We start from the raw sequence: 17,599 nt of genomic DNA on the forward strand, positions 1-17,599 counted from the left end.
ATAAAGCCACCAGACCGCCCGGCTGCGATAGCTGCTGGCTGCCCTCCCGCCTTGGGGGTGGCACTGAAGCCCATCGGCTCCCCCCAGCCGGCTGGGTTTGCACCCGGATGCCACCCAGACGACAGCATCATCAGTTCTGCAAAACAAAACTGGCAGAGCCTGCCTCGTTACCTTGTATATACACTTGTGTAAGTCGCTAAGAACTCCCTCCTCCTCCTCCTCGTCCTCCTTCGTGGTCTCCTTTTCCTGAGCGAAGAGCCGCCGCCTGCCCGTCTTCAGTGGGACGTCGACCTCTTTTAACTTGTTGCGGAAGCCATTTTTGTGAACCACGCCATTGATGAGTCCGTTTTTGGGCTCAAACCGGGGCAAGGAATGGAACTTGTAGGCATTCTCCGAATGTCCCTCCAAAGGTCCTTTCCTCTTCTCCAAGATTTCCTTTTCCAGCAAGACCTCCTTCTCCAGTTTCTTGTGCTCCTCAGGGGAGAGGGAGTCGTAGGAGAGCAAGTACTGGCAGTAGGCTTCTTGCAGCTTGGCCAGTCTGTCCTGTGCAGTTTTGGGGATGCGCAGCGTGTCTGCCAGCTTGTTCCATTTCTTGAGGTCAGTCACTTGCTGCATCCCCCCCATCTCGTTGATCAGCTGGACGAAGCAGGCCAGGTCGAGCTCACAGCCTCCTGGGGTCCGCGTGTGCCAGGCAGCAGAGGAGGGGAAAGGGAAACACAGGAGCAGGTTAGGAAAGCTGCGGGTGGCTTGTGTCAAGCATGCTACCAGGCTGTGCACATAGCGGATGTGCCACCCGTACAGCTCCGGTCACCTGGGCACCGGAGCAGGACCGTCCCTATCTTGTACGCCTCCTGCTGAAGACAGACGGGTGCCACTGTTTTGCTACCTTAATTCATTCAACAGATCATATTTTGCTATTTGCAATAGCGTTCCCTATGGTTAAATTTGCTCTCCTCCTCAAGTTTCATTCCTTTCTCTTCTCAGAGCACCCCGAGCTATCTCCTGACATGTGTCATTACCCAGCGCTCAGGGAGATGGGAGTTGCCCAGTTCTTTAAAAGCCCACACACTCCCACCCTCACCTCGCCCTCTACCAGTCCCACATCTGGTTTATACCAGGAAGAAGCAAAACAAGTGTCAGGATGGGTATTGGCAATCAAAAAGACAAGTACTTATCCCTTCTGGAGGTGAAACATCAATTCTGCACAACACTTTGAATACAGTTAGTATTTAAAAGGAGCACAGTAACATCATTAATTTCACTACACGTAGAAAAATCCTTATTAAAAAAACCAAGGGAGGCAGGGGGTTGTTTGGGGTTGGTGTCTGCAACTGCATAAAAAAGTTCCAGACACATTCTTCTTCCAGTTTGAGGCCATCCATATTTTATACTCCATTATGTTTTTGTATGTTTTAAGATGACTAGCACATTTCACACTCCAGTCAAAAAATAAAAATGGGGGATTATACAAACTGCAGCATAAAAAGCAGCCAAATGGACGAGGAACAATAAAAGAAACATCATAAATACTCTCAAAACACAAAAATAAATCATCAGTAGAAAGAGTGAAGAAACGGACCAAGGACCACCTACAATTCAACAGGGCACTGCTGAAGGAAAAAGGAGAATTAATACAAAACTGCACCACATTGTCTCTCCCTCCCCTTCTTCTTTGAGAAAAGTAAAAAATTATTATGCCATAGCCATTTCAGAGCACTTAGAAATGCCATTATACAACAGAGAAGAGCAAGAAGCAGTGTTACGGTAAATATTTACTGTCGGATACACAGCTACAGCATCTTAAGGGCCAGTCATATCTTGCTTGCTGGTGCAAGCAGTATGACTTTCTTCAAACTACCCTGTGCTGCATCTCAGATGCTTCATAGCTGATCCCCATTTTCCTTCTTCCCTCTGCTTTCCCCTCTTCCACCACTTGTGCCAATCCACTGAGGAGGGAGGCTCAGCAACGTAAACCTGCGTGCAACATTCTGGGATGACATTCGGTTGCGACCAAGGCAGAGCAGCGCCAGAGGCTGCTCGCTAATGCTGCCCGCACAGCGCTGGTCAAAGGTGTGAAAAGAGGGGAAAGGATTTTGGCTGCAGCCAAAACCAAGGATAAGGCTTTGAGGAGCATATGACAAGGGTGGAGGCAGGGCCATGGGGCAGCAGATTTACGCAATTTAGTAATTTTTTTTGGGGGGGTCAAAATGGTTAAGTCTTGAAGCTGAGAAAAGGTAAACACCATTGGGGGAAAAAAAAGTTTGAAAGGTTTTCTTTCTTTCCTCTTTAATCTTCCCCATAAAATAACTTTCAAGCTGGCCTCTATTACAGGCTGTTACTTTTTTTGGTCTAGTGTTTTATATGCAGAATTCACAAATAAGCTGAAGGTACAATTCAAGATGGCTTTCCATCCCAATAGATTCAGTGACCTACATAAAGTTGAGTAACATACTCCTAACTTCGAAAGAAGTGCAGTCAGGTTTAAAGTTATACGTGTTCTCCAGTGGGACAAATAGCACACACCCAGCTTAAGGTCCTAGTTTCAACACTGTTCATGAGCTATTTAAGAAATGCAATTTTCTCCCGCATCATGGAATAATCACTCATAGTCACTCCACAATATTAGAGCTCAAGTAGCACATCATTCAACCAGAGCCTCACATATCTGGCAGATCCTTCATAGGGCCAGCTACAGCTAAGGTTTACAAAATGGTCTCAATTGTAATTTCATTTCACACAGTCATAACTTTTGGAAGCATTTATATCTCAGGCTGATGTTTTCCAGGATTGACCTAAGCGTGTTGCTTAACTTTCCTTGAAAGGCTGAAGGGAAAACAAACAAACAAACAACCCCCCCCAAAAAAACACCCAAGGAGTTTTAACCCCATTTATAAGCACCTATAGCAAAATGGCTTAAATAGGAGACCCAGCACATGTTATGCAGAAATAGCATCTGACTTTCTTTTTTTTTTAATTGTCTTAATTTCACTAAGTTAGGAATATTTTTAAATTGCCTAATAAGCAAGTTCAATTAAAAAAAAAATCTTAAATCTTCAGGTATGCATTTAATACCAAATGCTGGCAACTACACAAGTTGTTGGCAAAACTCCCACTTACTTCAACGGAAATGTGATTTGGCCCTGAAAGGAGGGATATGTACGCATGTCTACTTAAGTAAGTGCGCATTTATCAGCACGGATTATTTCATATCTTTCCTGCTGGAACAAACAGATTTCTCATCTTTGTACACTGATGATCTCCAGCTTCTTTTCTCCATTTTGTTTTTAATTTTAAACACAAGATAGGTAGGAAATTAACTGCAGAAAGGATACATAGGATGCAAATTTTCTGAGACACGACTGTTTGCTCCAGTTATATGGCACTCAGCAGAATAGAATCCTTGCCTATTAATTAGGCTCTTAGGTGCTTAAATAATACAAATAATTAACAGTAATGCCATCTTAATGCCGAGTTAAGGTATTTCATTAAAAAGTTAACATTGTTCCAGGAGCGTTAATCGAGCTGTCTTGCACATTTTCTTCTCTCTCTTGCCAATGTAAATTTAATTCATTATTCTTCTCTATTAGCATACAACCATTGCATACATTAGGCATACAAAATGTTCACTTATTGCTGCTTGAGTGATTTTAATTTTCAGATTTCCTTGAATGTTTTTTGCACGGCTACTGCAACAGAGCGCTAACGTTTGTTCCTCCTCCTTAAATTCTGTCATTTCTCTGTTTGTGCCCTGCATCAGTTCACCATAAACTCTGCAATCTCTTTGTGTGCTTTTATGCATTTTCACTCACTTACCATATGGGATATAAAGTTTGGGGGGGGGGTGGTGGGGTGGGGGGGTGGCGGGGGCGGGGAGTGTTGTGAACAGCTTAAACAGAAAAGTGTGTCCTTTAATCCAACTAGCATTGATAGCTGCCTCTGATCGGATAATGCCTCAAAGGCAAAACTCTAGCCTCAAGTTGCAACATGCAGGTCCTGTGAGCTCTAACTTAAAACATTTCAAAAACAAAGGGAACGGCTTACAAAAATTAAAAACATGAGTTTGTTGCTATGTCATGGCTGCAAAGGCAGTAGAGATGGAGGTGGCTCATTCAATAGTTCATTTGTATGCTGCTGTTGTCATGTTTTTACAAACTATTGTCACATTTTTGTCACGTGTCATATTTGACAGCAGACCATAAACCAAGAATTCTGTTAAATAAGTGATTCTCACTCAGGCATTAGCCCTGGCAGACACCTGCTGGGAGAAATAATGAAACCTCCATTTTGCAATCAACCACATTTTACTGCCTATTCTTGACACTTAATGGTTGTTAAATGTCAGCAGGTCACTGCAAATTTGTAATTTTAAGTGTCTGAGTACCCAAATAGAAGTCAGTTCCGAGATATTTTCTTTCCCCCTTGGTTAAATGCTTTTAAAGGAAGGGGGAAAGAAAATATTTGTATTAAAGCTTGGCAGCATTGCAACCTGTTTGGAAAACATCTTTGGAAAGGTCTGAAAAATATTCTTAGGCAACATTTAAACTAAGGCTATCAGCATCTGTAGTTGTACTACCTTTAAAAATAAAACATCAGGGAAAGAAGATCCTGAAATCTGGAGACCAAGACCCCACATAGCTTTTTTTTCCCCTGGGTGAAATAGAGCTGGCAGGAGGAAAGCGGCAATATAAAGTCTCCCTGGAAAGCTCTCTGACAACCTACCTGCATTGTGCCTGACCAATGGATAAGGAGAGAGATCAAGAGCTCTGCAGTGTTAATTGAACAGGGGTTCGGTTAAGCATAAAGGCAAACAGAGCATAAAGTTGTATACGGACACTAACAAGCAGCAGCAAAAGGCCAATGAAACCACAGCCCTTACCTATGAGTGGGAGTTCGTCCATGGTAATGCCCTGAGATTTGAGGTGCTTCTTGATACAGGCCAGCCGCTGCACGTTGGGTCCCCAGCGCCTGCCTAGCTTGTGTATGTGCTGAATCTGTGTCACAAACCGCATTTCATCATTTAGCTTGCACTCAGGTCTCCAGTCTGGAGGAGGAATCACCCTGCACATCCCATACTTCTCTACCTGAGCTCGGACTGACTCAATGTATATCAGTGGGTCATGAAATTCCTTGGTGGAGGGCCTAAGGATAGGAATCTCCCCCAGCATCCCCCACCCAGACTTACTACTGCCCTTTTCGTGCTTTCCCATTGAGTCTTGTGGCTTGTGCAAGGACTCCGCTTGAGAGGTAGAACGATTTTCACAGGAGGCATTTTCAGTTTTGCCATGTGCTTGTTTCCCTGGCATACTCTTTCCAGCAGTGGCTCTTTTCGGCCTATTTCTTTCCAAACTCTTCTCTGGCACTTCCTTTTTAAGGTGTCCATTCAGCAAAGGCTTTTCTATGGCTGCCTTTTTGCTGGCAGCTTCTGCCAAGTTGACTGCCCCTTTCATTCTCTTGGTGGGCGACTGTATTTTATCTATGTGATTCGTCTCTTCCAGCCTCCTCTTCGAATTGCGCAGCCCCTCCCTTAATTGTCTCCCCACCTCCTTAGTGCATGTCTTTTGGTTCAACTTGCCATTGACTTTTACACCATTAACAGCGGTATTGTTAGACTTGGATGCTCCAAGGGATAGCACCTGTTTGCGGGTTTTTGCATTGCTACTTTCTATTTTCCCTGAGATTGTGTGGTTGACAGGTGAACTGGGTTTGTGGTGATTTAGTTTGGTTTCCTTGACCAGTTCTTTCTTGGCTTTGGTGTATGTGACAGTTCCCTTTGTCACTGTTGCAGTGTACTTCACAGTTTTGGACGGTGAAGGTCTGACTTCTCTCATCTTTTTGGCACTGGCTGCATTTGCACTCGGAGATGACATTCGAGTGATCCCGTTGACTTTAGAAACCTGCAATGCCAGGAGTGTTGCAGGGGGAGCAGAAGGAAGGAAATAGAAAACAGAAAAGTAAATTAATAATGTTACCACTCGGCCACAGCATCCCAGTTGCTGGACAACCATATTCTGCAGTCCTGACTCCTGGCCCCTTCGTACAATCTACATAAAACAGTTTTCACCCAGGCAAGAGGAGGGACTGGGCATTTATAATAAACAAATAAAATAGAAGTATTTTTTTAAAAAACAAACCAAAAAGTCCCCAGAAAGCCAATCTTGCTTTTGCAGGGTACGAAGCCTCTGGCGTTAAGAAGGGTGAGGTCCCTTGCCTGCACTACTCCCTTCCTTGTCAACCAGAAAAACTGTTACGGTATCACAAAACACAGGTAGTCTGATTTACAAACTAATACTTTTATTATCTCCTTTTCTGGCCCTCAGACACTATCTCTCTCCCACCCAATTTCCCTTAAGTGCACACACAGTTTGCTGCTACTTAGCAGACAAACTAGCCAGTGTATACTGTCTAGTCTAACTGGAATGGGCATGTTTTGCAAAAAACACACACTGAGATTCAAACCAACCTCCTGTCTATACATACATATATATAAAAAGAGATATTGAACATATTATGCACCCAACAGATCAGGACGGCCGTGAAGGATCCAGTCTGTCATACATATTAAATCTTGGGAGGCATCTTGTTGCTGAAGTCATTATTTGAAATAAAAATGTATACAGTAGTTCAATGCATTTTTTTTTGAAGTTTGATATCTGGGCAGTTTTGCTGACACATGTTATTACATCATATTCATCACTAAGATGAATTGCAACTTAGAATTGCTGGACTCCACTGTTTTCTGTTAGACATTTAAACCCAGCTATGAAATTAATACTTATATTTTAACTATAAGACGTGTTAAGCACCAAAAGAAACCCTCAGCTTCGAAGGGAATTGTGATGGCTCAGCACTGCCAAAGCTAAGCCCTGCTACTAAGAAAATGAAATTCAATTTTAAACCTCAAACAAATTTCAGCCTTTAAACAAGTTTAAACATTGTCTCCCCACCTCCTTAAACTACTGTGAGTGCAGAAAAACACATCAAAAAATCAGGAACATTGGTAAAAGTGCTCCAAGTTGAAAGCATACAATACAATCACCCATTATCAGCGCTCAGGTGAATAACACCATTCCTGCAAAGTTACAATACTTCCCTGTGGGATTTCAAAACACTTGCCAAATTAGTAAGCATGGCAGCTTCTCTCAAATAAATGCAAGAATAGTAGTCACTTATAAAGTAGGGATAAAATGTTATAAAATAGGGATCAGATAGAGACTGAAAAGATCATGCTGTGGTCTTGTATTAAGTGACTTGCAGACGAGGACCTGGAACCTGGGGATTCTGCATACACACACACACACATATGTGTATACATGCATTTACTGTGTGCCTTTTTTCCTCTGTGCTCCAGAAGCTTGAGCAGGAGTAAGGCCCTTTTAAAACCTATCCATATTCTTGTCCTTCCCATGCTTCCAAGGTAGAAACACTTAAGGAAAATCCAGTTAACTGATGACATGAGTTTTTACCTTGAGCTTTCCAAAGACATGAGATCACCTGGAAAGCAAACACTTGCTAACAGAAATGCATTTAGCCATTTCCCTTGAAATTTAGGCAGTACTCTGAATTTGAAATGGAGGCCTGGGTTTGACTTTTATAGCCCTTTTTCACGCCACAAAGCAGACATGGGTAGAGAGCTGTTGAGACATTGCCTCCTGCCTGCAACAGTCAGAACAAGAGTTGAACATCTCTGGCTTTATAAATAGCCAGGAACATCGATTACAGATTTCATCTAGACTAATAGAGAAGAATTGATTGAGAACTGGGAGGGGAAGGTAATCTGGGTGACACTGATCATGAAATGAGTTTTCAATTCTAAGATGTGACAACAGTAGAGAAAGGACAGACTTTAAAAAACAAAACAAAACAAACCCACCCAACAACAACAAAAAAACCCACAAAAAAACCAACAAAAAACCCAAACCAAAACAAAAAAACACCTGCAAAAAAACCAAACCAAAGCAATTCCCACTCAGAGGAAGGGCACAAAGCTCAGGCCATTATGCCTGTTCACAAAGTTCTCTAATGACTGGAAAATTAGAGAAGAAATCACAGTAAAAAGTGAAAACACAATTATGTGACTAAGTGCAACTATATAGGAACAGCAAAAGCATGCATGGGTAAAATCAGAAAGGCCAAGGAGCTGAGGAAACTTCGGTTAGCAAGGGACATAAATGAAACAGAAAAGATTTTATAAATACCTTAAAAATACAATGACAAAAAAGAACAGCAGAGACCAACCACCACACAAGGAAGGAAAACAAATGCAACGGTTTGGCTCAAGTGTTTGTGCTTCTTTTGCATTAGCCTTCACCAGAAGTACCACTGACTGAATACTTACCAGATATATAACATAACCAATTTCAGCAAAAGAGCTAGGAAGGCAACCCCAGCAAGCTAAAGTGTACCTAGATGACTTAGGGCATGGTTCCTGGAAATAAGTTGAGGGTAGGCAGAGCCTACCTAACTTCAAACCCTAAAATCATTCTGGAACAAATCATCAAACAGTTAATTTGTAAACACACAAACGGTAATAAGATAATGTTAAAAACAAAAAAAAAAATAGTAAAAACAAAACAAAAGACTCCCACCCATAGTTTTGCCAAAATAGCACATCAAGCTAATTTAGTCATCTTCTGACAGACAACTGGCTGAGCAGGTAAAGAAGCACCTCCTCTTCAGTAGGGCTCCAGTCACTGTCCCACATGACATTCTATCGAACAAGCTCCTGAGACATATCCTAGACATAATTACTCTAAAGTGGCTTCACAAGGGATTAAATAAAGTCATGCTCAAGAGAAGTTATCGTTGTCACAGTTCACTGCCATCCTGGCACGGCATTTCAGGTGACTTTCTGCAGGGACTTGTCTTGGCCTTGGTTCTACCACGTACTTCCATCAGTAACTTGTATTATCGTAAAATTTGCCAGTGACACACACCTGGAAGGGGCTGTAAGCACTCTGGAGACAAGGTCAAAATCAAAGGTAATCTTGAAGAACTTATTTCAGAAAATTTCTACAATAAGAGGAAGTGCTATTCTTAGGAAGGACAAATCAAATACATGTAGGGGAGGAATAACATTTGGGGACCACAGTGAGCTGCAAAATGCGACGGTAGTACAAAGCATGCGAATCAGTTTCTGAGACCTATTATTAAGGACGCCAAAAGCAAGGGATGGGAGCACAGGCTTTCCTATGCAGGGTTGGACCCAGCATCGGGCCCACACTGCAAGAAAAATGTAGACAGTGGAGCAAGCCTAAAAGAGCACAAAGCACTCAGGTATTTGGAAAATATGATCTTTACTGAAAAGCCAGAGGAACTGGGCTTATTTAGTCTGAAAGAGGTGACTACAGGACAACTCTGTAACAGTCTTCCAATGCATAACGAGCTGCTCTGAAAAGAGATAGTAAATGCTGTTTCCATGCTCACTGGGAAAAGCGGGAGAAAAAAACCCTTTAATTGTCTACAATGATGATCTGACGCACAACTAGGAAAACCTTCTCATTAGTAGAAAAGGAAAACGCTGGAAGAAGCTGTCAATGGCTGTTGTGGAGTCTCCTCTACGGGAGGTTTTCCAGGTTTCAAGGAGGCTATAGCTATATTACTGTGCTGTCAGGTACAGTCAAGACAACACCTCAGAGTGAGCAGTCAGGCTGTATGAAGGTACCTTATCACTCCAGCCTTCCTTTAATTTTTTTTGAAGAAGTTGTGACCAGAAGTCTAAAGGGCCATCCAGGGCACTCCTTCAGCAAGGGGTGGTGACACAGGGCCTGAGGACAAAACACAGTCATGGAGAAAGTGCTCACGGAGAAAGGCAAGATCCTCATAGCTCCTCCTCTTCAAAGGAAAACACACCATCAGCTTTAGGCCAGAATTAAAACTGCCAAGATACAAAACTCTGGAAAACTGAATTAATTAAGAAAACAGCAACTTATCACAACTGTTTAGAGTTGTTAGAAAACCTCCACACAATGAAAGCTTAGATCTCTCAGGGCCAAATCTTGAACTGAACAGGTACATAAGCTTCGGCTATCTAACCTGCAATCCTAGATTATAAGCACACTATTTTGAGTTTTTATTCAAACTTCATGAAGTTATTTCCAATGACAAACAGATCCTGAAGTAGAGAACACTTGGCTTTGAGACTACTATAAGGAATTCACTTATTTATTTCTGATTGCTAACTAAGGAGACCCCACAAGAAAGAAACACTGCTGAAAACCTCCTCAGGACATCATCTTTCTAAAGCTGACACAACATGATGGTTTTCACACGCTTCTCCCTCTTCCCTCCCCAAATGCCCACAGGTATCCTTGAGTGTTTTTCAGAGAGGACAGCATAATGTTTAAGATACAGCGGTACTATATAGACCAGAACAGACCACGCTTCAAACAGGAATAGGCTGCAACAAACATCTTCCAGCTGGAAACAAGTGGAACAAACAACGTGGTCATAGCCCACCATGAAAGCAACAGGTGGATTCAGGATTTCACATCAACAAATGTGAAATTCTGGCTGGTCAGTCATCACCTATATGTTCCTGGTCTGTACTTGTCTCTGAGGACCCATCAGATGATTGGAACCAAAAGAAACAAGAAATTGTGGTAGGCATTTTCTTACCTTTCTACTGTTGATATGTCTCCCCCCAAACCAAACATACACACACAGAGTCAGCCTAAAAAATTGGCCACACTGCCAGGTGCGCAGGTTCACCAAATGGGGGTCTATGCCACAGCTCCATCCCGAGGCAGTGCTTACACTGAGCGCATAAGAAAGAAGTCAATTTAATTCAAATAGTAACAAAGTGATTGACATTAGCCTTACATGACTCAAAGTCTTTTGAGCTAAAGGTGAAACTAGGGATATGAATAATCTTATCTTTGCTTTTCAGCTATCTTCTCAGTTTTGCTGACATATATTTGTCTCCAGACCACTCTTTTCTCCACTTTACTGAACACTTGCCTTGCAGTAAAAGACGGTACGATAGACTTTAAATTTTGTTGCCTTTTAAAAAGCAAATGGGACCAGCACATAGTCTTGCAGCAATTTGTTTGTTGGATTTGAACTGGTTTACATACACACCTCTGCATAGCACCTAGGATCCATCCTCCAGACAGATACACACATACACACACAAAAAAAATAAAGCCAACAAACAACTTGTTAGATAACAACCACAGTAATAACAGCAACATCAGCAATACCAACAACAGGTTTGGTCCCAAACAAACTCAAGTTATGCAACTGATCTCAAATTCATTCATAAAAATACTTCTGTGTTGGTACGAGTTTTGCAGAGCTAAATTACCATATTAGACCGAGAGAGGGCCCCATTGAACTACATTTCCTTTGCCCACCACCCCTTTGAAGTAGGGGATTTGGGAAGGTAGCAAGGGAGGAAGAGAGAGAGACAGGGAACACGTGACAAGTGCAAGTGCACCCCAGAAAAGGAAAGAAAGAATGAGAGGAAAAAAGAAAATCTCGGGTAATTTCTAGTGTTCTGCCTTTATTTGCTGTAAGACTGAACGAACCAAAAACACATACATAAATAAACCATGTAAATGCACGTGAACAAGGAGCAAAAACATAACTGGAAGGAGGAACAACATGTGGCTGGCACCCTGGGAAAACAACTCTCCTTTTGGAAAATACTGAAAATGTCAACAAAGACTCAGGACAAGAGCAGAAAATTTAGGCATGTCACATAACTGGTAAGTCTAAGGTTTTGCACAAAGCTAAGTCTTTCTGTCATGCAAAATGCATAATCCACCTTTAATTAGTTACAGCCACATTTTCATTAAAATTGGTAAGAAAGTACTTATGTTACTGTGGGTTGCAGAAGAAAATTTAAATGCCTAACGTTTTTTTAAAAAAGAAAAAAAAAGAAAAGATCATCATCTCAACTTACAGCCCCCTTATTTTCTGAAGCTTGAGGACAACACTCTGTGAGGTGTCTGTGTGGTGTGACTGTTGGTTGTACTGCATCACTTTAGAATTTCTCTCCATTTTGTGTAGCACAATTGAAAACATCTAATACTCTATGAAGCAAAACTCACTTGGATTGTGGACAAAATTCTTCTACACCTGTCTTTTCCAGTCTCAGAACTACCTTCACAAGTGATGGCAGTTGACTTTCACAAGAATTTTTAACCCTTCATACTTTCATGATACAACTTTAAAGCATTTCACACAAGTGTTTGAGTGAGTTAAAATAATTAAGTATGAAGTGCTTCCTTACGTTTTGGAAAGCTTGTTCAACATGAAGAGTTTATGGCAGAGCATGTTACAGCAAGGACCATAAGATGCTGGTAGTCACAAAAAAGAAAGCCGAAAGGATGCAAGAGAAGGCAGGCATTCAAGCCGATGACTAGATAAGCAAAAACTGACATGGGGGAATAAAGAATGGAAGTCTTACAGAGGTACAGAGAAACATACTGTAGATAGCCTTCAGGATCTCAGATTTGATTTAGAAGGTAATACAAATCCAGTGGAGGCATTTCAGGAGAAGCTAAACATCACTGAAGCGCAGGCCATGGAAGATTTCCTTGGCAGGAGCACCACTGTTTTACTTTTCACCATTTTTAATTTCCAAGCCTATGACTGAGAGGTGCCATTTAAGGCCTTGACGGCCCTACAAGATGGCAATTCCAGCTCCACTGAAGTCCAGTCCCCTGCTTAGAAGAAAACCCTTAGATGCCAGCAAATAAAGACCGTCTCTAATTGGCCTGTTGAGAATTAACCACTGAAAGAAGGGGGCGGGGGGGGAAGGCATAAGTGCAGCAAGTTTTCTGTACTGCATTGCCCTAGCACAGGTACCCTGCTAACCCAGCCCCAGACTGAATAAGGACACTGACCGGGGATTTTGAAAGTCTTTTATAAAAATTTATTTGACAGTTGCTATTTCAGGAGTCCTTTGATCCAACCATCAAAAATAGATGGAGACGCATCCTGCCCAAACACCAGTCACAAGCACCGAACAATTGGTCTACTAAACTTCCACACCCAAATCCAAGTCAGGCTGAGACAAACCTCTTGCTGGATTTTTTTGCTAGTTTTCAATAAAGTAACATGGAAGTCTGAATTTCTCCCCACCTGGTACGTCCACTGTGAAGGAGGCAATATCCTGGAGCACCTTCTTTATGCATTGAGCAAAACATTTTTCCCCAAACTCCAAGGTCTGTGTTGCCCACATGCAATACAAGACACTGAGTGTAACGTCAGCTTCTCTGCAACACCAGTAAGCCTCTAAGATAACCCAAGCAGACCAGCTGTACACAAAAGGAGTCCATTTTTCCACGTGCTGCCAGCCTTGGCACTGTCAGCAGAGGCGCCAACAAGAGTGCTAGTCAGAAAGGTTTAACAAATAGCAATGTGAACTTTACTCTTTCATATGTATACACTGGATAATATAAAGACAGGGCTGTAAAGCATGCTTTATCATACTGACTTCCTATGTATGTATCACTTTTCTTTTTTCCTTCTTTCTCTCTTTCTCTCTCTTTCACTGAAAATTAACTCCCTGCTGTCTCCAGCACACGCTTTTAAGGACTGCCATGTTCCTTGTGTCTCAGGCAGTGGAAAATGCAGCTAGCACCTTAAAAGTCTGCGTTTCCCGTGTGTCCACAGTAGAGTACAATTCATTACCTGTTTCCTTAAGTCCTGAGCCGATCTATGAAGAGTGTGGTGGTTGTTAGCAGTGAGCCCTTTCGTAGAGGAGCCAGTGTTTGTAGTAGGATGGTGATTAGCAGCAGCCTGGTCTTTTCGGCTCTCAGCCTTATGTTCACTGTTCCTCTCCTTCCCTGGTGTGGCCTCTTTGCTTTTGTGTTTCTGAGCAGGTTCTTTCTCCTTTGATGATTTGCTGGACCCATTGAAAACTGAGAAGAGAGAAAATCAGACTATTAAGGAAAAAAAAGAAAAAAAACCATACCACACCAAACTCTTCATTCAAAACAACCCAGCTTTCTCTGCTGTCACTGTTGGATATGTAGTGAGCGTCTTCTTATATCTAAAGTAAAATTAATACAGAAATAGAAGCACTATTTTGCATATTTCTTTATATGAACAGATTTACTAAAGTATTTCCTTTGCTTATTAACACACATTATCTTCAATATCTAAATTAAAACATACAAGGTATATTACTGTTTTGATTGACCTAAATTTAGACTTATCAGTTTGATTTTTATTTATGACAGTTTTAATTAACTTTTTGCTGTTGCAGCAAGGGAATTCTAAACATAACCTAAACAGAAAAAGGATTTATTTTTACATTAATGTAAAAGAAAGGAAACATTCCATGAAAAAGCATGTTTTGTTTTCATCAATATCCAAACTGCTGAACCAAACTCACAGCAGTTTGCCTATAGCAGACAAGCTGCAAATAGAATTTTCCCTTCTGCAAAGAAGGGAAAATACTAAAACCGTTCTGGAACATGTCATATAAAGTAATGCTGGGACCTATGCTGAGCGCCCTAGCTTCTGCTGAAGTGAAGGGATAAGAAAGCACAGAACAGAAATAATATTTTTTGTACAATAAATATTATGCAAACGTATATGAGTCTATCTCAGCAAGTTTTGTTCCTGTCTCTCTGTTGAATTTATTTAAGAATAGTCACTGCTCTTTTGTTGTTGGGGAACATGAAAAGCTGAGGTTAAAACAAAACAAAAAAACCCAACACACGTCACATTTCTCTTTTTGTTTGTTTGTTAATCAAAAACATGGTGAATTTATGTCAGTGCTGCTCCCTCTTCAGTGAAGCACTTGACAGAGGTCTCTGAGGCTTGTGATCCAACACCCACAAGGGCAAGTGCCCTCCTGCCTTCTCTACTCATCTACTCTTGGTTTTCCCCCCTGCCTTTTTTGGCAGGGTTTAGGAAAGGATGTAAATAAGAAAATTCATAAATACTTAATAGCACAAGTATCTAAAAATCATATTTATTACACACACCATCTGTTTGGGAATATTAACCAAATGAATTAAGTTATTGTTTTCTTGTGAAATGAAAGCCTTCTCTTCTCACTAAACATGATCTACCTACCATACATACCTTTTTACCTAAATTGTGAAGCTTAGCTGTCTCTATAGATGTCCTGTAGTATTACGGTAGCAGTAGCAGTAACAGTAATAATAATAATAAACAACCAACAATCCTGCTGGACAGAAGAGGGGCATCTAAGCTGCTTTTGAGTAGACACCTACCTCCAAACCTTCCCAACTAGCTACCGACCTTCCCACCGCATCTCCAAAATCCAAAACTCCAGCAAGCTATTGACAAATTTGTTATTCAGGTCACTTATCATATTCAGTTAGTCATAAGTGTTGAAGCAGATTATGTAAAAAATAAAAAATTGCAATTGCTCCTCCTCCTCTCTTCCTTCCCTCTTGCATAAATTGAGTAAGAACGAGAGAAAAGCCGTCAGCAGCGAAGTCACCACAAATTCCCCTGTGGCTCCATCACTCCTGAGCTCAGGAGCAACTGGCGCTGCCCCAGCCAACCAAGGATTTCTCAGTGATTTCAGTGAAAGTCGTGTAACCTCCGTGTCTCATTTCCAGTGATGGAGCTGATAATAATTGCCAACCCCTCTTGGGGAGTTCACGACAATACATTTATCCTCCTTTGTAAGGAGTTCTCACATCAGATGGAAGGTGCTACAGACGCATGAAGCACGACTATTTATTTTTAATAAGACATGGCACAAACAACCGATGGCAGCTTCGTTAATATGTATTTCATCACTGCGAGTGATACTTTCCTTCAGAGGGAACAAACTGTATATGATCTGCTCATACGGAAACGTTAAGTCAGAGAGATTAGTTTTCTGTATTCAGTTGCCACTTTATAAACCAAAAATTACTAAAACAAAAAACATGGCCAAAAAGCCAAATTGTGCACTTTTATGGTTCACCAAAAAAACCTCAGCGAACATGAGACAAGGTATATTTTATATGCAACAGCTCATTAATTTTAAGTGTCGTGGGAACACTGCCAGTTTTACCCTCTGAGTAATTATCTTTTGTCTTAATTTGTAAGATTCTTGAAAGGGGGAAGAGAGAAATGGGAGAGAAAAAATGTTCAGTCTCACAGGAAAAGCTTAAAAAGCTTAAAGCCTGAAAACACAATAAAAAGGGAGAGATGTAGATGCAAAATAGTCCTAGTCAAGCTGTCTCTAGTTAAACAGTAGATGGTATCAGTTTCTATAAAAATTAATGTTTGTTTCTTCCAACACCAACCAATATTGTTATATCCAGCTAGGTATAAAAGCCTTCTGCAACAATAAGTTCTGCAAAATTCATGAACATATTATGTGAACAAGTATCAAAACGTTAACTTGATTAATTACAAAACACTATCACAAGCCAAGCATTTAAGGGGAAAAAGAAAATCCCCTGGACTATGATGTTGCTCCCATATGAGTAAAAATGTAGAAGTAAGTTATTTAGACTTAGAGAATACAACACAGGATTAAACTCTGGCCCTAATAGCTAGTAAGACAGGTTCAGTGAAAAGATGAAATTGCCAGGAAAGACCAAAAAGCCCCCCAAGAAATCTCATTGTTGAAGAATAACTGATAATAAGACAGAAACACCCACTTCCCAAAGGAAAGAAAAGCAATAACCCCCCCCAAAACCCAAGACTCTGCATTATTAATGAGACCAAATCTGATTTAACAATAAAATGATTACTAATTCTTTTGTGTCTTCTTATGCAGCAAATTGCATTCTCCTTCATGTCTGCCAGCTCCTCAATATTTCTGAGGCATTCAGAAAAGCAGAAAAGGTGTACCTTATGCTTTACTAAGCCCAGGTATAGGTATGTCCCAGCTACAATTTCCAGTCCTAGAGATAACTCTGATACACGCAATATCCAATGTTCTGCTCCTAGTTTGTTGTTTTTTTTTACTTGTGAAAGACTAATCAATAAAGGTTTCACCCTTGAAGCAATAATTTCATTAAAAAACAGAAAGACAGAAAAACATCCCAACCCACACAAGTGATGAAACTCACATTATTAAAGCAGATATCTTTTGTAGTCTTGAATTATGATTATTTTATGCTACCTTAACCAGCTCTGTATTTCCAGAACAGCTTTTAGTTAAAGGTGAGAGCACTACTAACAAATAATTAAAAGTGCAAGTAAGTTATTAGCTCACAGACACTTCAAATAGAACAAATGGCTATCCTTTTATCCATATCTATCTGAATGCTCATTCTCAAAATGATGCGCCCTCCAAAGCAATTACTATTATTATTAAGCTGAAACAATAAGAGTCCCAGAGCGAAATACTTGTGGGTCTTTTGGTTAGCAGTGATGATCAAATGCAAAGAAACTGAACCACTACATTCAAAACTCGCAAGCACTGGGGGTTTTTAAACCACTGATATAATTTATGGCAGCAGAGCAAAACCTTATGGCAGGCGCGATCCCCATGGATGCATCACAGCGCTCTCTGCATCAGGGGAGCTGGACCCTGGGCACCAATATTCACCCAGGATCCCATACAGGGACTTTGGGGTATCTCATTCGAAACTGTGATAAAGAATCCCTACGCAAACCAATGCAAACTGTGCAAATTGTGCATGTACTAGGTGCAGCTAGAATGGCT

At 41.1% G+C, this 17,599-nt stretch overlaps 1 protein-coding gene across 7 annotated transcripts in view; it reads right to left on the reverse strand.

Moving 5' to 3' along the window:
* JARID2 (jumonji and AT-rich interaction domain containing 2) overlaps positions 1-17,599 on the reverse strand; it is a 226,744-nt gene that overhangs the window by 25,755 nt on the left and 183,390 nt on the right. For all 7 annotated transcript variants that reach the window (XM_072853326.1, XM_072853332.1, XM_072853331.1 and 4 more), the window contains 3 exons: positions 13,639-13,868; positions 4,877-5,894; positions 172-671 (listed from right to left, as the gene is read on the reverse strand). In XM_072853326.1, coding sequence (XP_072709427.1) covers positions 172-671; positions 4,877-5,894; positions 13,639-13,868 — 1,748 coding nt within the window. The remainder of the gene's footprint in view (positions 1-171; positions 672-4,876; positions 5,895-13,638; positions 13,869-17,599) is intronic.

Source organism: Ciconia boyciana, chromosome 2, assembly GCF_034638445.1.
Source record: "Ciconia boyciana chromosome 2, ASM3463844v1, whole genome shotgun sequence".
NCBI classification, from domain to species: domain Eukaryota; kingdom Metazoa; phylum Chordata; class Aves; order Ciconiiformes; family Ciconiidae; genus Ciconia; species Ciconia boyciana.